This window comes from Podarcis melisellensis (assembly GCF_964234715.1).
Source record: "Podarcis melisellensis genome assembly, chromosome: 16".
NCBI lineage: Eukaryota > Metazoa > Chordata > Lepidosauria > Squamata > Lacertidae > Podarcis > Podarcis melisellensis.
The window spans coordinates 26,158,011-26,177,995 of record NC_138533.1 but is presented as its reverse complement, the minus strand read 5'-3'; the positions used below and the strand labels follow the sequence as shown (position 1 = coordinate 26,177,995).

Sequence of the window (19,985 nt, the reverse complement as noted above, 5' to 3'; positions counted from 1 at the left end):
TCCGTAAATTTCAAATTCACTTTCCAAAGCCTTATCCAATCCTCAAATTGTATATTGTGACCTATATCCTGTGCCCACTTAATCATTACTGATTTAACTTTTTCATCTTTAGTTTCCCATTCCAAAAGTATATTATACGCCTTCTTTAATCATCTATAACATCCTTTTGGAATTTGGAAACTCTGTAAGTGAATCCTCCCTTGTTATCCTCTTTGAAGATTTCATTGTAATTGTCTGCGGGTCTCAGGGATATTTCTGAACATGAGCTCCATGGTGTAATTTTGTCTGCAGATGCCAGGCATTCAGAAGCGGCTACTTCAGCTTCTGGTGATGAAATGACTGCTGAAAATGTCCTTGCTCGAGGGCAATCAGAAGGGCATGCGCAGCTGAGTTCACAAATGTTTCTGACGTTCCAGTTAGTGTCTGCTGCAGCTACAGTTTTACTGTAGCACGTACAGAATGGTTGAACCCTATGCACAATTAACTTGTGGGATTTCAGCTGCTTGCAGTTAACCTTGCGCGGGAAAGGAGTTTTAGCTCTCTGCTTTGCTAGAGGGGCAAGACCCACTGAGCATGCCGGTTCTGGGATGCTGTTGTGAGATCTTATGGGGCTGTCAAAAGTTCCCATGAGATCTCACATGACCGTCCCTGGCCTTCCGTAGTTGGTTCTGTGTACTTCCTGCCCACCGACCCATGATCAAATTTATTTTTGTATGATATTCAATCTGCTTGAAGTGCGGTCAAATTTAACCAGAGCCACCTCTCTCGATCTCCTTTCACAGAGGTTGATGCTTTTTTCTTTTTTCTTTAATCTACCTTCACTGCGCTTGCTCTGACGCCTGGTAGCTAATGCAGGGCAACTTTTCCAATGGGAACTTGGTTGTCCTCAATATCATAACCCACTTAGAAGCAGCAGGGAGGCACGGTGACAATTCTGAGGGTTTCTGCAGAGCTGGCCCTACTGTTGGGCAATGGCCTCAAGCTGCAGGTGCTACAGAGAGAACGTGTTTGAGAGCAGAGCTGTGTGTGCCCTGCAGCCCTTAAGCTAGCTTGCTCCTCTTAGGGAGAGAATTGTAGAGAGCTCTACTATTCCATTATTATTATTATTATTATTATTATTATTATTATTATTATTATTTGTTTGCCAAGTGACTTACAACAAAGAAAAATATACAACAACAACAACAACAGCAACAACAACTTATACTCCATCCATCTGGCCGGACCTCCCCAGCCACTCTGGGCAGCTACCAACAGAATATTAAAAACATGATAAAACATCAAACATTAAAAACATCCCCAAGCAGGGCTGCCTTCAGATGTCTTCTAAAAGTCAGATACTTCTTTATCTCCTTGACATTGTGATGGGAGGGCGTCCACAGGGTGGGCGCCAGTACAGAAAAGGCCCTCTGCCTGGTTCCCTGTAACCTCACTTCTCACAGTGAGGGAACCACCAGAATGGCAGTTTCTATGGAGAAATTATCTGAATGCTTTGGCGTTGAAATCACACGTGTTGGAGGGAATTATAGGGACAGAACTACCTAAAATATATAGAAACCTATTCATGTATGCAACTAAGCAGCAAGAATGTTACTTGCCCCAAAATGGAAAGAAGCAGAAGTCCTGGCAAAGGAAGAATGGATACAAAAACTAAGAATATTATGAAAATGATATACAGGTGGTACATGACACCAGTCAAGCTTGTAAAAATCTATCATTTGCCCGATAATAAATGTTGGAAATGTAAAGAAAATGAAGGTACATTCTTTCATCTTTGGTGGACGTGCCCAAGGATTAAGGCTTTCTGGGAGATGATCTATAATGAAATGAAAAAGGTATTTAAATATACCTTCTTGAAGAAACCAGAGGCCTTTCTCCTGGGCATGGTCGGCCAATTGGTGTTAAAGAAGGATAGAACTTTTTTTATGTATGCTACAACAGCAGCAAGAATACTCATTGCAAAGTATTGAAAGACACAGGATCTACCCACTCTGGAAGAATGGCAGATGAAGGTGATGGACTATATGGAATTGGCGGAAATGACTGGCAGAATCCGAGACCAGGGAGAAGAGACGGTGGAAGAAGATTGGAAGAAATTTAAAGACTATTTAAAGAAATATTGTAAAATTAATGAATGTTAGAATGATGTGGGAATGAAATTAAGTGGTTTTTAGCAGTAATGCTATAAAGGAGCATGTGAAAATGGATTGTAAATAGGCGAGAAAGTAAAGCTATGATATATTAAGATGAAGGATTAAGATAAAAACAAAGAGGGAAAGGATTTGCTGAATTAACCAACCGAACTGAAATACAAAAAAGGGAGGTGTGAGGAGGTCAGGGAAATGAGTAAATAAAAGAAAAGCATGGAAAGATGGTTTCATTTTTAATTGTTTTTTTTCCTGTATTTTTTGTTTATTTTTTCTATCTTTTTCTTATTTCTGTAACTTTTTTTGAAACTTCAATAAATATCATCTAAAAAAACTTACAGAATATGCAGAAATGGCAAAACTCAGTGGACAAATAAGAAATTGAGATAACAAATTTTTAAATAAAAGAATGGAAATGGTTTATTGAATATTTACAGATAAATTATAAACAGATTCAATTCCTATAATCAAGGGGGCAGCAATTTTTAAAGAATGGCAAAAAGCAATTTCAAGATACGGTATGTCTGGCAGGGGAAGAAACCGAGAATACAATATAAATTATTAACAGATGTTAAAGAGGGGGCTTCGCCCTGCCAGATTTGAAGTTGTACTATGAAGCGGTATGCCTCTGTTGGTTCAAGGAATGGATGCTGTCAAGAAATACAGATTTGTTGGATTTGGAAGGTTATGACAATAGATTTGGTTTTTACGCATATCTATGATATAATAAAATAAAAATCCATAAAGGATTTGGTAATCACATATTTCGAAGATCTTTATATGAGGTATGGGACAGGTATAAAAACTTATTAGAACGTAAAACTCCATGGTGGTTATCTCCATTAGAAGCTTGTTGTTGTTTAGTCGTTTAGTCGTGTCCGACTCTTTGTGACCCCCTGGACCAGAGCACGCCAGGCACTTCTGTCTTCCACTGCCTCCCGCAGTTTAGTCAAACTCATGCTGGTAGCTTCGAAAACACTATCCAACCATCTCGTCCTCTGTCGTCCCTTTCTCCTTGTGCCCTCCATCTTTCCCAACATCAGGGATCACTGTCTTGCCGTGGCGAAGGGGCTTGAATAACTCAGAGAAGCTATGAACTATGCTGAGCAGGGCACTCAAGATGGACAGGTCATAGTGGAGAGTTTTGACCAAACGTGATCCACCTGGAGGAGGAACCGGCAAGCCACTCCAGTATCCCTGCCAAGAAAACTCCATTAGAAGCTATGAGTGTGAAAAAGATAAATATGAGTAAAAATTGGTTTACCTGTGAGAAATTGTTGGGGGGGGAAGGAAATAAATGGGAAATGAAACCATATGAAGAGGTTAAAGAATATGTAAATGATTGGTTGCACTATCGCCAAGTCAATGAAATATCTAAAGAGGATTTAAAGGAAAAAGGATTTGGCGACCAAAAAAGATCAAAATTTGAAATAGAAATATTAAACAATGAATGTAAAACAATGTCTAAAATGTATAAAATACTGTTGGAATGGCATTTGAAAGATGAGGAAGTGAAATTGGTAATGATACATTGGGCAAAAGACTTTGGATATAATATACAGCTTGAAGAATGGGAAAGGTTGTGGAATGAAAGGATAAAATTTACAGCCTATAATGCTTTGAAAGAGAATATGATGAAAATGATGTATAGATGGTATATTACACCAGTGAAATTAGCTAAAATGTATAAGACAAATAATAAATGTTGGAAATGTTAAGAAAAAGAAGGAACATTTTATCATATGTGGTGGGAATGTAAAAAAGTAAAGAACTTCTGGGAAATAATATATGAGATGAAAAAGATGTTGAAATATACATTTTTTAAAAAACCAGAAGCATTTTTACTTGGTAATATTATAGGACATTATTAGGCAAGATGTTAAATCGTTTTTATATGCAACAACTGCGGCAAGAGAATTGTTAGCCCAGAAATGGAAACAAGAAGAAATTCCGACGAAAGAAGAATGGCAGACAAAATTAATGGACTATGCAGAATTGGACAAAATGACAGGAAGGATTCGAAACCTATGGGACCAGAGATTTACAGAAGATTGAAAGAAGTATATGAATTATTTGAAGACCAACTGTAATCAACAAATTACGCTAGTAGGACTACAATAAGTTTTGTAAGGATAAATATATGAAGTGTTACAAAGCAGAAAAAGATAGAGATATTGGTTATGAGTTTGAAATGTAATAGGGAAGATAAGAAATGCATACTGAGAGATTAGATTGGAAAATTTTCAGATAGTAATGATGGAAGTCAAAAATTTGAATAAGATGTAAAGGTATGTTTAATTACTGTTGAAAATGATATGTTAATCTATACATATATAATAAATGAGTAAACACAACTAAGAAAATAAACATAAAAGATAAGGAACAATGATCTGGAAAGCAATTAAGTGCAAGATGTAATCTGAATGATATGGTACAAAAATGATAAGAAAATAAGAGCATTTAGTTAAAATATTTTGAATTAAGGTAAAATAATGTAAGCAGAAGCAGCAAATACTTAAAGAACCAGAAGGGGAAGTCGCTGGGTGGCGGGTGGGGGAGAATGGGATTTATGCATTCTTGTTGTTTTTTCTTTTTTATGTCTATTTTGATATAAAACTGTAAAACCCAATGAACAATTTTAAAAAGAGAGAAATTTGATTCATGTGGCAAAAAGTTCCGGCCTCCTTTGCTTTTGCCAGTTGCTGTGGAACCAGTTAAATGATGCTGCCTCCAAGGTGGCGGTTATGGAACTGTGTGAGAATGGAATGCTCAGGAATGCTTCATTCCCAGCAGCAAACTGACGCAGCCATTACCCTCCGGAACCTTCCTTCCTTACAGACCCTCTTAGGTGCTGCCTCGGTAATTTCTCCTCCCTCAGAGGCTCGCAGTGGGGCATCCCCAAGGGCAGGGCCTTCTCTGTGGCGGCCCCTAAACGGTGGATCTCCCTCCCCAAAGAGGTATTCCTGGCACCTTCCTTACACAGCTTCCAGAGGATACGGAAGACTCACCTCTAGAACCCGGCTTCTGACATCTGAGGTGTCTGTTTTTAGGACCCGGCTCATTTTTACGCTTGTAAGGTAAAGGTAAAGGGACCCCTGACCTTTAGGTCCAGTCACAGACGACCCTGGGGTTGTGGCACTCATCTCGCTTTACTGGCCGAGGGAGCTGGCGTACAGCTTCTGGGTCATGTGGCGAACCAGAACAGCGCACGGAAACGCTTGTAGGTCGTTTTAATACTGTGTTTTAATGTTGTATCCCAAACTGGGACCTTGGAATGAAGGGCGGCAACTAGAGAGGGGACTTGGAATAAGCCCCAGGCCACAAAATTCCACGATTACACAGGAGTAGTAGCCATGCAACGCCCAATTCAAAGAGGTGACGTGGTAGAAGTTGTAAGAAAGGGAAATGTCACTTTTCTGTAAAAGCAAAGGTTCTCAGAAAAGTTGAATCTGGGTAGCAGGATTGCAAACGGTGAGGTAATTGTGAATTAGAATGCTTCTACGGTGGTACCTCAGTTTACAAACAGCCCTGTTTAAAAAATATTCGGTTTACAAATTCCACAAAACGGGAAGTAGTGTTCTGGTTTGCGAAGTTTACCTCAGACTACAAACAGAATCCAAACGGTGGAAGGGCACCGGTGGCAGGAGGCCTTATTAGGGAAAGTGTGCCTTGGTTTAAGAACGGATTTGGTTTAAGAACGGACTTCAGGAATGGATTAAGTTCGTAAACCTGTTTTCAAAACCTCCACCACTTTCTGAAGAAGCCCCTTCCACTGTCAGACAGTTCTCACTATCATAAATTTATTCCTTGTGTCTCTTTCAGAATCCCCTTCCTTGTAATTTGAATTCATTGGTTGGGGTGACCCCCTCTGGAACAGCAGAAAACAAGCTTGCTCCATCTTCCATGCAACAGTCTTTCAGTTATTTGAAGAAGGCTATTTTATCACATCTCAGTCTTCTCTAGGCTAAACATCCCCAACTTCCTCAACCTTCCTCCTAAGGCTTGGTTTCCAGACCCTTGATCATCTTGATTGCCCTCCTCTGCACACCTTGCACCTTGTCAATATCCTTCTCAAACTGTGGTGCCCAGAACTGGACATATGACTCCAGGTGTGGTCTGGCTAAGGCAGAAAAGAGAGGGACCATTGCTTCCTTGGATTGGGGCACCAGACCTCTGTTGATGCAGCCCAGAATAATATTAGCTCCCCCCCCTTTTCCTCCCCCCTTTTTCCCCTGCTGCTGCTGCTACTACTGCTGCATCACACCGTTGACTCATATTAAGCTTGTGGTCCACCAAGGCCCCTAGATCCTTCTCCAGGTGTCCCCCCATCCTATATTTGTGCATCTGGTTCTTCCTGCCTAGGTGAATAACTTTACATTTGTCTCTACTGAAATTAATTCTGTTAGTCTGGGCCCAGTTCTCCAATCTGATAATGTCATTTGGAATTCCGATTCCGTCTTTCTGTGGCATTAATTAGCTACCCCTCCCAGTTTGTTGTCATCTGCAGATTTGATGAGCATCCCCTCAATTCTTCATCCAAGTCATTTATAAAGACGTTAAACAACAACTTGCCCAGGACAGAACCCTGCGGCACCACACGTGTCACTTTTTTCCAGGATGATGAGGTACCATTAATGCGTACTCTGGGTTTGGTCAGTCAACCAGCTACAAATCCACCTAAACAGGTACCTCGTTCAGCCCATATTTTACCAGCTTCCTCATGAGAATATAATGAGGGACTTTGTCAGAAGCCTGACTGAAATCAAGATATACTACGTCCAGAGCACCCCCCTGATCCACCAAGCTTAACTCTGTCAAAGCAGATATTCTGCCACTGAGCTATGTCCCTTCTCAAAGGGCCTTCAGGGGTGTGAATGTATGTTTGGATTCTGTTCTTTCCGAAGAAATTGATCTGAATATGGTTTGCCATGGATTACCAGAAATTATCAGGCAGGGTGGGTGATGGGGGGAGAGAAAATATTAGGTTGGGCTCCACTTTGACCCTGGTTCCACCCTCCCTTGTTTTTTTTGCAACAGTTAAAATGGAAGAAAAATTTGAGGATGGGAACCTTGTGCAAGACCTGAAGGAAGACCCTGAGGAGCGAGACCTGGCCTCTAGGCTCCCCAATGGAACCCTTGCTCACAGCAGCCCAGGGACAGGAATTGACCTATGGATATGGGTCCCGTATTTGGAGGGTGAGGCAGAGTCCAGACAGGGTGGGGCGGATGGACTGGTTGGTTCAGAAAACATGGGGTGGGAGGGTATTTGAAGAGAGGAGTGACGCAGTCACAGTGACTGGAGAAGGCAGAAGGGATCTACGCCTGTCCACACTTAGCCAGGTCCTGTGTTCCACCAAGGGGGCTCAACTTGAAAACAGATATAGGAGAAATGAAAAAAGATCTAGGTGAAATGAAAAATGAAATGAATGAAAGGGTTAAAGGACTAGAAGAGAAATTAGACAGAATGGAACTAAGAATGGAGGCAAACTCAAAAGTCTCAGAAGCATTTGTCGGGCAGGTGAATGAGCTTACAGTACAGAACAAAGAACACTAAAAAAATACAAGAAATAAAAAAACAAGGCTCAAGGTTAGGAGGAAGTTGCGAAGAAAATAACAAAAGAGAATAGAGAACCAAGGAAAGAATATAATAAATTAAAAAATAGATGAGTTTAAAATCAAACAAGAAGCTACCTAGGATACACTTGCAATTCTACAAATGCAAAGTACTGTGGTACCTCAGGTTACATACGCTTCAGGTTACAGACTCCGCTAACCCAGAAATAATGCTTCAGGTTAAGAACTTTGCTTCAGGGTGAGAACAGAAATCGCGCAGCAGCGACATGGCAGCAGCGGGAGGCACCAATAGCTAAAGTGGTGCTTCAGGTTAAGAACAGTTTCAGGTTAAGAACAGACCTCCAGAACGAATTAAGTTCCTAACCTGAGGTACCACTGTAGAGAGAAAATACTGTGAGATTTTGAGGGATACCTGAGGAATCTGGGGAAAATTTACAGAATAAAGTAATAGAGAATCTAACCACCTGGTTAGGATTACAGAAAGAGGACGTACTCAGATACACAGAAAAAAATATTTAGAGTCAACTCCGTGAAAGCGAAAGCTAATAAATGGCCAGGAGATTGTATTGTAAGGTTTACTTCAAATTGGATTAAAGATAAGATACTAATGACAAGTAGAGAAATGAAATAAAAATCAATGGGAAGGAGATTATAATTTTAGAGGAAATCCCACCCTGTCTGCTTAAGAAAAGAGACAAATTTCAATTTCTAGCGAAGCCATTAAAAGCTAAGTCTATTGATTTTAGGTGGGAATTTCCAGAGGGAATTTCTATTTCAAAGGGAAAAGAAAACGATTTGAAACGGTAAAGGATGCTAATATCTTCTGGATAAAATACTGGAAAAACTTTGGGGGGGGGGGCGAGAGACACAAACAGCCCATAAATGGAGAATCCAACAACAAATGATATATCCGAACCGGAAGAAGATAGTGAATAATCAGCTGATGAACAATGAAAACACGACTGACTGCTAAAAAAGTAGAGTAATAATTATACTTGAACCTCAACCTAAAATATATTTCCCTCCCTTACACTAGTAAGTGATGTAGCAGAGCAGATGCCCCTCAATATAGCTGGAAGCTAGTTTGCAGGTTCATTTTAATCTCTTAGTTAATTTTATTTCTGGTGTTCCCTTTTGATCCCTCTTAAAAGAATAATGACACAAGAGTCTTTCTGAGTAAAGTAACAAAAAGTTGACACATTTCAGTTTGTGATATGATCCCTGAAAAGCAGACTTTGCTTGATAGATACACAAAGAAACTGTGTGAGTTTGTCTCATATGGAGACTGCACTCATGTGCTGCTGGCTGAGAGCCAGCAGATAGCAAAATTACATTAAGATCACAAAATGGCTGCAGGAGAGCAGTGTGGCAGCAAAAGATCAGCAAGCAAGACAAGAGAAAAACAACAACTGAGAAAATGGCTGCATGACTCGGCTCTTTTATGGAGTCAGCCAGAGTCAGGCGCATCCTCCACATAAAGGAGAAGATCCAGACCAGTGGAAAAGACAGTTACACTGACTGGATGTCCCACTGCCTGTGCCCCTCTAGGCAGTGGCGTAGCAAGGTCAGGTGGTACCCGGTGCGAAAATATTTTTGTCGCACCCCCACATTGAAGTTTCCCCTCCCTCCCTCCACCCTCATCAAAGAATGCAATGTAGGCAGCTATCTGACGTAGATCCCGCCTTCTCCTCTTCCCTCCCGCCACCCCTGTCAAATAAAGCCACGCCCTGCCCTCCTCCAGCAGCATATATAATGGATAAAAACAACTACGCAACAATAAAAACAACCCAACAATAAAAACAGCATATATAATCAATAAAAACAACAACCCAATAACCCCCTCCCCATAATAGAACAGAACACCAAACATCAAAAACTTCCCTATACAGGGCTGCCTTCAGAAATAATAATAATTTTCAATGTTTTATGTTTTAGGGAACGGCTAGTCAAACTATTTTAATTGTTACGCTGTTTGAATGTACTTGTACATTATGCATTTTAATTATGTATGTTTTATACTTGTTGTTTTACTGTAAATTTTAATTCCAGGTAGCTGTGTTTCTGCAATCGGTTTGAGTGTCGTTTTGCTGTTGCCCTTTCTTAAGATACTATCTCTGTCTTGCATGGGGTTGGTCTAGATGACTCTATGAGTCCCTTCCAACTCCGTGATTCCATGACTCCTTGACTGTTTTGGTATTTCTTCTTGGAATGAAAGTTGGTACCTAGATAATCAATGAACAGCAGCATGGTGCAGTTGTGTAGCTGACAGCTTTGCATGCCCTTTCTCGGTAGGACCCAGCTGGAACAGCGCCCCCTTGCAAGACCTGGAGCAGTGCCTGAGGGAGCTGCCCCACAACTGCCCTAGCCAGCCGTGGTTAGCAACCGCCAGCTCCTCCGTCAACAGCTCCCCGGAGAGGCAGCACCCGTGGACCATGGAGGAGGTGGAGGCCCTGAGTTCAGCCCAGGAAGGTGAGCCTCTGGGGTAGCTCCTCTAGCAAGGCAGTGGGAAGGGCAGGCAATGGTGGTGGAGGCAGGTGATGCCGTCTGACCTGCACCTTCTTGGTAGGGCAGGTGTACATTTAAATCAGAGCTTAATAACATGGCACCAGTGCCTGGAAAACCTCTGAGCACCTACATCACCCCTTTAGTTGTGAAGGGCTGAGGAGGTTATCCTTTTTCTCTCTTGGAAAGTAAATGGAGCTGAAGGAGCAAGTGGGGAAGAGAGACACTCTTTCCCACATCCTGATTTTCTCTCTCTGAGGTTTTTAGGGCGCAGGTTCTATTGGATCTGACTTTGACCCAGATCCCTTGGAAAAGCACAGTTTGTGTGCAAATAACAACAACAACAACAATAACAACAACAACAACAACAACAACAACATTTGTTTATTATTTATACCCCGCCCATCTGGCTGGGTTGCCACTTCCATGTGGTTCACAACAGAATATGAAAAACACGATAAAATATCAAACACTGAAAGCTTCTCTAAACAGGGCTGCCTTCAGATGTCTTCTAAAAGTCAGATAGTTCTTTATCTCCTTGACAGAGAACTATCTCCAGATAGTTCTTTATCTCCTTCTCCTGATGGGAAGACGTTCCACAGGGTGGGTGCCACTACCGAGAAGGCCCTCTGCCTGGTTCCCTGCAACCTCACTTCTAGCAGGGAGGGAACCGCCAGAAGACCCTCGGATCTGGACCTCAGTGTCTGAGCTGAACAATGGAGGTGGAGACGCTCCTTCAGGTATACAGGGACGAGGCAATTTAGCGCTTGAAAGGTCAGCACCAACACTTTGAATTGTGCTCAGAAACTTACTGGGAGCCAATGTAGGTCTTTCAGAACCAGTGTTGTGTGGTCTTGGTGACCACTCCCAGGCACCAGTTTAGCTGCTGCATTCTGGATTGCTTGTAGTTTCTGGGTCACCTTCAAAGGTAGTACAATGTAGAGCCCATTGCAGTAGTCCAAGAGGGAGATAGCCAGAGCATGTGCCACTCTGGCGAGGCAGTGTGTTGGAGAACCATTGCTGCCAGCTGATGTAGTCTTTCTCAACCTTGGGTCCCCAGCTGTTGTTGGACTGCAACTCCCATCATTGCTAGTTAGAAGGTCCAGTAGTCAGGGATGATGGGAACTGTAGTCCCAAAACAGCCGGGGCTGAGGCCTCGGAGAGGAGAGGAGAGGCATCACATCCCTCAGCGCCTTCAGTTGGAGTGTTTTTGTTCTTCCTAGACATGGAATCGAAGGTGGATTGGACTTTGTGGCAGAAGGGGACAGAGTTCAGGCCTTGGAGCGCCTTGCTCACTCCAGAGGAGAAAAGGGGGCTTCCTTCCGCCCGAGAACCAGAGCTTGTCACCATGGGCAGGCGAGCTTCGTCGGCCTCCCTGCTCCCCATCCTGGAGAGATTCCTGGCCAACATTGCCATGAGCCAGCTGCTCCTCTCCAACATCCCACCTGGCAATGCCAAGAGTCCGGGCAACGTGGCACCCAGGAGATCCTGGCAAGGGATGGTTGGCTCACATCCCACAAGTAAGTGAGGCTGTGGGTAGCCCTTTATGGCAGTAGGTTTGACCTGGGACCTGCACCTTGCCATTAATTCATTCATTAGTGTGCTGTTCATCCTCCATAGATCTCAGCGGGGTTCACAACATAAAAATACAAGGTAAAAACCCACAATGAATCCAAACCAAGCCTCCTCCTCAAGCCACGCCCACTGACCCTCTGGACCGCCCTGCAGCAGGAGAGGCGGAGCCAAGCAGAGGAGGTCCTGGAGGATCCCCCCACAGAGGTACGAAGGAGAGAGGGAACCCCACAGTCCAATTCAAAGAGGTGACATGGTAGAAATCGATGCCTGGCATGGAGAGAGGGGATAGAGTTTTTCTCCCCTCTCCCACTGGCGCGCAGGGATGTCCCGTGAAGCTGAAGGTTGGAAGACTCAGGGGAGATAAAATGAAGTCCTTCCCACAGCACAAAGTTGAGCTGTGGAACTCCCTGCCACAGGAGGCAGTGATGGCCAGCGACTTGGATGGCTTTTAAAGAGGGCTAGACAAATTGGTGGAGGAGGAGAGGGCTGCCGGGGGCTCCTGGCCAGGATGGCTCTGCTCTGCCTCCACGGTCGGAGGCAGCAATGCCTCTGAATTACCAGTTGCTCAAAATGGCGGGAGGGGAGAGAGCTCTTAGGCTCCGGTCCTGCTGCAAGGTTCACCGCAAAAATCTCTTTGGCCACTGCGAGAAGAGGATGCTGGACTAGAAAGACCATTGGCCGGACCCAGCAAACTCCTCTTACGTTCTTACGTTTATTAAAGGTTAGGGAAAGAGTTCTATAGTCCTGGCTGTCTGGTTGGAGAGACAAAGAAGGCGGCCTTGCCCCTTTCTTCTCAGGAGGCAGATCCAAGAGGACCTCTCCCCCTGGAGGTCCAGATTAAGAATAGGAAGCGGAGCAGGGAATCGTAAAGCTGGATGCAACCTCAGGTTTCTCCCTCTAAACATCAAAGAGATAAGAGAGATGTCAGCATAAAGAAAGTGGTCCAGGGGAGCTGGGGGTCCCCCACTCCATTAACCCATCAGGGCATGTTGAATTTCTTCAGCTTCCAGCTTCCAAAAACAAGGGGTGCTAAAAAGTTGCAACGTGACTTGGAAACTCAACAGATATTTTGTTTAAATTAATACAATTTAGTTTTGCTTGGTACGTAAAATGTGTGCAAAATGGCATAGAAATCATTAAAAATGATTGCCAAGTACTTGCAGTTCTGGGATAGTTTATTATTTATTTTTTAGCATTTAGCATTACCTGACATTTCCTGAAGGTAGAAGAAGAAAAAGAGTTTGGATTTGATACCCCGCCTTTCACTCCCTTTAAGGAGTCTCAAAGTGGCTAACATTCTCCTTTCCCTTCCTCCCCCACAAGAAACACTCTGTGAGGTGAGTGGGGCTGAGAGACTTCAGAGAAGTGTGACTGGCCCAAGGTCACCCAGCAACTGCATGTGGAGGAGTAGGGGAACGAACCCGGTTCACCAGATTACGAGTCCACCGCTCTTAACCACTACACCACACTGGCTCTCAATTAAAATTAAAATTTATTGGTTTTCCGAAAATGCTTCATGTGCTTCTTTGTCAAATGTAGAGTGGCCAAGCTAAATGTTGTCCAATCACAAAAATAATAGCGGATTTGAATTCCTCATATCCCAGAAACATATTTTTAAGACACTTCACCGAAGAAATGAAAAACAGTTAAGTTCCACCTCCTAAAATGATGCACCCTGTTACCCCATGCAAACCCCTCTCAGCAAGCTGAGTTGCACCCAGATTTATTTATTTGCTTTTTCAGATTCAAACTTTACAGTCACATATCAAACATACAACATAGAAACAAGATTCCAAGGAATATCCTGGACTTCCCTCCTCCCCTTTGTGGGTGCTGCTGTTAATCATTTCCTCCTGCATCTTTTATGATAATCCACATCTTTTACAGCTCCATTGGGTCCAAAATTCACCCTTAAACTGCAAGTGATATTCCAATCCTACTGACGATTTTAACTGTTTGCAATGGTTTTTAAGATAGGTTATACATTTTCCCCATCCCTTATTGAAATTTTGGTCTTCCTGACTTCTGATTCTTCCATTCATTTTGGCCATTTCAGCATAGGCCATCAACTTGATCTGCCATTCTTCTCTGGGAAGGACTTTATCTTCTTCCCATCTAATGGAAAGAGCTACACCTGAACTTCCAGCAGGACAGCCCAAACGCTGATGCAATGCATTCCTTTATTTCTTTTGTTTCAGCAGAAGCTACTGCAGATCCCGGCTACGAACCTGTACTAGATTCCTGGAAGGAAGAAGAGCAAGGTTTGTAAAGTTGGGAAGGAGGAGGTTTGGGACAAAGGAATGGACCTGTTCTCTTGGCTGTGGTCTGTGATGCTTGTTCCACCATCGGAGAGCTCTTCCCGTCAGAAAGTCGTTTCTGTGATTGAGTCAGAATCTCTTTCCTTCTCTGTTTTCATTTGATCTTTTTAAAATATAAACATACAACAAACAACAATTCAAAATCCAAATACTGAGATTACTCTGAATCTCCTGACTTTCCCCATCCCTTCCATGAGTCCTAATGAGAACAATTATAACTGCATATCAATATTTATCGAAATATTTTTCCTGCTGAATTGTCCATAGTTTCCTTTACATTACAAGTGTATTTAAAATCCTGCCAATATTTTAACCTGCTTGCAATGGTCTCGTATATAAATTACAAACTTTTCCCATTCTTTTTTAAAGTTATTGTCTTCTTGATTTCTGAGCTTCCCAGTTAATTTTGGCATTTTGGTATAGTCCATCATCCTGATTTGCCATTCTTCTCTGATCGGTGTTGTCTCTTCCTTCCATCTCTGGGCCAGTAGCATCCGTGTGGGTGTTGTCGCATACATAAACAATCTTTTCTGATCCTTTGGAAATTCGGTACCTGTAATTCCTAAGAAGAAAGCTTCTGTTTTTTTAAAACAAAAGTTATTTTGAACCTTTTTTTTCATTTCATTATACATCATCTCCCATTTTTTCTTTACTACTTTACATGTCCACCACATATGATAAAAGGTACCTTTTTCTTTACATTTACAGCAAGTATTTGTACTCGTTCTGTACATTTTTGCTAATTTAAGAGGAGCCAAGTACCTCTGGTACATCATTTTCCTGTAGTTTTCTTTTAGTGAACAACATGCCATGAATTTCAAATCTGTTTTCCATAGCCTCTCCCAATCTGTCCTCATTTGAATCCATTGGTTCAGGTCCGGCCCTCTTGTTCAATCTTCCATGATGGGACAGCCTTTCAGATATTTGAAGACAGCTGTTTGGGGGGCTGATGGGAGTTCTAGTCCAAAACATCTGGCAGAGACCCATTTGGGACGCACGAAGGCTGACCTGTTTGCACTGCCCCTCTGGATAGCGGTGAAATTCCTGAGCCTTCTTCACCTTCCTTTCCCAGCCTGGCTTGGTGCCGCTTCCCCAAACAATGACATGGCTTGTTATTCTTCTTGTTCAGAAACGGCGGCAAAGGAGAAGCCCCTGAAAGGGGTGCTGAAGCGCCTGAAGGAACTGATTAACAGCCACCCCCCTCACATATTCCGCAGGAACCACAATAGCAGCTGGCAGTCAGCCCTGCGACAGAAGACGAGGAAAGGGACCTGTGGGTCTCCCCCTGGCCAAGGTGGGTCTGAACACAATGCAAAAAGACGCTCCGGTTTAAGGATACCCAGCAGTTCCTTCTGGTCCACCCTAGCACCTTGCTTGGACTTCCTTGTGTTGCAGGGGTTGGACTAGATGGCTTTGGGGGTCCCTTCCAGCTCTACAATTCTGTTGTTGTTGTTGTTGTTGTTGTTGTTGTTTTTCTTGTTGCTGCTGCTGCTGCTGTTACTATTATATCGGAAGAAGTGTGCATACACACAAAAGCTTATACCAAGAACAAACTTAGTTGGTCTTTAAGTTGCTAGTGAACAATTGTGGTTGTTGTTTTTTTTAAATTAGAAGAATTCTTTTAAAGACTTTATTAGGACAAAAAGACTTGATTCTTTTAAGGGAGTTTCTTTGGAACAATCTTCTTAAAAAAATATCTATAGCTATAGCTATATATCTTATTAGTTGTTTGCCAAGTGACTTACAGCAAAGAAAAATATACAACCACCACCACCACAATTTACTTATACCCCTCTCATCTGGCCGGGCCTCCCCAGCCACTCTGGGCAGCTACCAAAAGAATATGAAAAACATGATAAAACATCAAACATTAAAAACTTCCCTAAACAGGGCTGCCTTCAGATGTCTTCTAAAAGTCAGATACTTCTTTATCTCCTTGACATTGTGATGGAGGGCTTTCCACAGGGCAGGCAGGGCTCCAGTATCGAGAAGGCCCTCTGCCTGGTTCCCTGTAACCTCACTTCTCGCAGTGAGGGAACCACTAGAAGGCCCTCGGTGCTGGACCTCAGAGTCTGGGCTGAGTGATGGGGGTGGAGATGCTTCTCCAGGAATACTGGACCGAGGCTGTTTAGGGCTTGAAAGGTCAGCACCAACACTTTGACTTGTGCTCGGAAACATACTGGGAGCCAATGTAGGTCTTTCAGGACTGGTGTTATATGGTCTTGGCAGCCATAATACCATGGGGTGTGTGTGTGGAGGAATGGGGAAAATCGTATAGCGTAACATTCATAGGGTGGAAAAAGCATACTATCCATATAAATAGGAGTGAACAACATTATCAATACTCAATTAATAAACGAAACTATACTCTGGTTGACTAATTAGCAAATAAACAATACCTCACCCCGAGAATGGCTTCGACTGGCCAGCTAAATCAGGTGAGGGTAGCTGATGGGTCTCAAACCCTCAGGGAGTTAGGGACCCAATTTCACCTTGGTGGTTTTTTAGGGATGGTACTGGTAGTCTGAGATGGTCCTGATTCCTTATTTCTGTGCACAGTTAAATTGGATGCAGAGGATGAGGAGCTGCCTGCCCCAAGTCCAGAAAATGCTGCTGCACGAGGTGGATCCAGCCCTCTGGTTGCTCCCTCAGGTTGCTCTTCCACCTTCCAGACTGAAAGAGGCAGGAAAAGAAGCTGGTCAGAGGTGGAGGACAGGAACATCTTTGAAGTGTGTAAGCTGTGGGGTTTGTTTACGTCAAGGACATGTTTCCTGTGGCCAAATCCAGCGCCTGGCGAAAGGGGATGAGGTTCAATGGGCTCATAGCTCTAATGTAGTTAACTCTGGGTTTATCCACACTTGTGCTTCTTTTTATCCCCAGGGGAAACTGCTCTTTAGAGCTCAGTTGGAGCAAACAGCAATCTGGGTTTTCTCTGGGTTGACATCCACTCTGATTTAGTGCTGATTTAGAGTGGGTTCTCCCTGGGAAAGGAGCAGGGCGAGGGGGAAACTGTCTGGATGCAGCATTCAGGTTTTCGAGTAACCAGCAGTTCATACTCCCTGAGCCTCTCCCAGATCTCAGGAGAGTGTCCCTGTCTATTAAAGGCAGGAGACTAGATCACCACAGGGGAAGGGGGTTCAGCAGGGGGCTCTTGCCATGGGACATCCCCAGCGGAGAGACCGCGGTGAAGTTCGGGCAGCAGCCACTGTGGAAAAATTATCTGAACACTTTGTCTCAAAGTATGGATGCAAGCTTAATGTGTCATGTAAAACGTTTTCCAAGTCTGTTTCAATGCTTTGTGAATGCATGCAAGACTTCTCATCTGTACATGCCTTTGTCCTGCAAAACAACACTTGGTAATGGTTTTTTATTTATTTATTTTTATAAATTTTTATTAAGATTTTCACAAATTTTTAAGATAATACACAAAAATTTTTAAGATAAGGTAATGGTTTTTTAAAAACATCAGTTAAATTTGTATGAACAGTTGAAATGCTCAGACAGAGAGCTTTGTCATGCCTGAAGGTCATGCATTCACAAAGCCTGAAGGTTTAGGGGCGCCCCTTCCCTTAAGTGGGATATTGGGGGGTCGGTTCTGGAGTACAGTATGATCACATTGTATGCAGAGGCTTGGTTCCAAGGGTTCTGCCTATCAAAAAAAAATGCATCCTCTGTACACCTTGCAGCTTGTCAACATCCTTCTCAAATGGTGGCCAGAACTGGACATATGACTTCAGGTGTGGTCTGGCTAAGGCAGAAGATAGAGGGACTATGACTTCCTTGGATCAGGGCACTAGACCTCTGTTGATGCAGCCCAGAATAACATTAGCTTCTTCTTTTTTGCTGCTGCTGCTGCTGCATCACACAGTTGACTCATGTTAAGCTTGTGGTCCACCAAGGCCCCTAGATCCTTCTCCAGGTGTCCCCCCATCCTATATTTGTGCATCTGGTTCTTCCTGCCTAGGTGAAGAAGTTTACATTTGTCCCTACTGAAATTAATTCTGTTAATTTGGGCCCAGTTATCCAATCTGTTAATGTCATTTGGAATTCTGATTCTGTCTTCTGTGGCATTAGATACCCCTCCCAGTTTGGTGTGCATCCCCTCAATTCCTTCATCCAAGTCATTTATAAAGACGTTAAACAACAACTTGCCCAGGACAGAACCCTGCAGCACCCCACTTGTCACTTTTTTTCCAGGATGACGAGGAACCATTAATGCGTACTCTGGGTTTGGTCAGTCAACCAGCTACAAATCCACCTAACAGGTACCTCATTCAGCCCACATTTTACCAGCTTCCTCATGAGAATATCATGAGGGACTTTGTCAAAAGCCTGACTGAAATCAAGATACACTACATCCAGAGCATCCCTCTGATCCACCAAGCTTAACTCTGTCAAAGCAGAGCTATGTCCCTTCTCAAAGGGCCTTCAGGGGTGTGAATGTATGTTTGGATTCTGTTCCTCCTAAAGGAATTGATCTGAATATGGTTTGCCTTGGAGTACTGGAAATTCTCAGGCAGGGTGGGAGGTGAGGGGAGAGAAAATATGAGAGCTGGCTCCACTTTGACCTTGGTTCCTCCCCCCCCCTTGTTTCTTTGCAACAGTTAAAATGGAAGAACCATCTAAGGACGGGAACCTTGTGCAAGACCTGAAGGAAACCCCTGAGGAGGAGTGAGATCTGGCCCCTAGCCTCCACTTGGCTGTGGAAGAAATGAAGGGACAAAACTTTTGTTAATTTGGACACAAATGAGAAGTTATTAAACATTTTCCTTATGTGGGTTTGAGTCTTCCTAGAGGTTCACGTATCCTGTTTGAAAGGAAAAGTTATTTCCTGGAAAATCTCTGTCAGGAATGATGTTCCTATAATGCATAGGTATATACACACAAAACAAAACCTGATAAATCAATAAAAATCTATCAACAACGACAACAACGAGACAATTCAGAGTGGGAGAACTCTGAAATTTAGCTTTGGAAAGAGTTTTGCATGTTATATTTGGAATGTGGCAACCTTTTCTGCATTGTTGATGGTTCAGTACTTAACCATTGAGGCCTACAGAGGCCAACCAGAGAATATTGAGAAGCAAAGCAGCTAGTAAGCCTGATCTTTATTAAAGCTGTTGGAACAGGCAGGAGGGAGGAGGAGACCCAAAACAAAGGTGTGCAAGCCCCCTTATATAGACTTTGAAATTGCCACCCTGTAGCTCAGTTGTTGTTGTTTAGTCATTTAGTCGTGTCCGACTCTTTGTGACCCCATGGACCAGAGCACGCCAGACACACCTGTCTTCCACTGCCTCCCGCAGTTTGGTCAGACTCATGCTGGTAGCTTCGAGAACACTGTCCAACCATCTAATCCTCTGTCGTCCCCTTCTACTTGTGCCCTCAATCTTTCCCAACATCAGGGTCTTTTCCAGGGAGTCTTCTCTTCTCATGAGGTGGCCAAATTATTGGAGCTTCAGCTTCACGATCTGTCCTTCCAGTGAGCACTCAGGGCTGATTTCCTTAAGAATAGATACGTTTGATCTTCTTGCAGTCCATGGGACTCTCAAGAGTCTCCTCCAACACCATAATTCAAAAGCATTAATTCTTCAGCGATGTAGCTCAGTACCACCCCCCAATACATACATCACATAAGGAGGTGGTCCCCAGCAGAAAAACATCACAGGGGGGTGGTCTACAGCAGAAAACCTGTTAATCTGTCTGCCAGGATACCTCATTATGGACGCAGATTGCATTACCTGGGCAGTCTGGCCACTCTTTTGTGATGAAAAATACTTAATTCCTGAGTCCAGGTCACAGGCTCACTCTATTCATACACAGATACACCCTTAAGACAAATGTTAAGACTTATTTTGTATGCAGTATGCAG

General features: G+C 43.2%; 1 protein-coding gene across 5 annotated transcripts; it reads left to right on the top strand.

The window, feature by feature from the left end:
• Positions 1-6,231: 6,231 nt before the first annotated feature.
• LOC309359255 (uncharacterized protein) lies at positions 6,232-18,891 on the top strand. 5 transcript variants are annotated; one of them, XM_081892719.1, is made up of 8 exons: positions 6,232-6,256; positions 7,185-7,343; positions 10,014-10,190; positions 11,447-11,743; positions 14,000-14,059; positions 15,246-15,410; positions 16,676-16,849; positions 18,721-18,891. In XM_081892719.1, the coding sequence occupies exons 1-8, from the start codon at positions 6,247-6,249 to the stop codon at positions 18,789-18,791; spliced, it is 1,113 nt and encodes a 370-aa protein (XP_081748845.1). In that variant the 5' UTR covers positions 6,232-6,246; the 3' UTR covers positions 18,792-18,891. The 5 variants fall into 5 exon arrangements, with proteins under 5 accessions (XP_081748845.1, XP_081748846.1, XP_081748844.1 ...); XM_081892720.1 differs by having other exon boundaries at positions 13,997-14,059; positions 16,676-16,845; XM_081892718.1 differs by having other exon boundaries at positions 13,997-14,059.
• Positions 18,892-19,985: the final 1,094 nt, after the last annotated feature.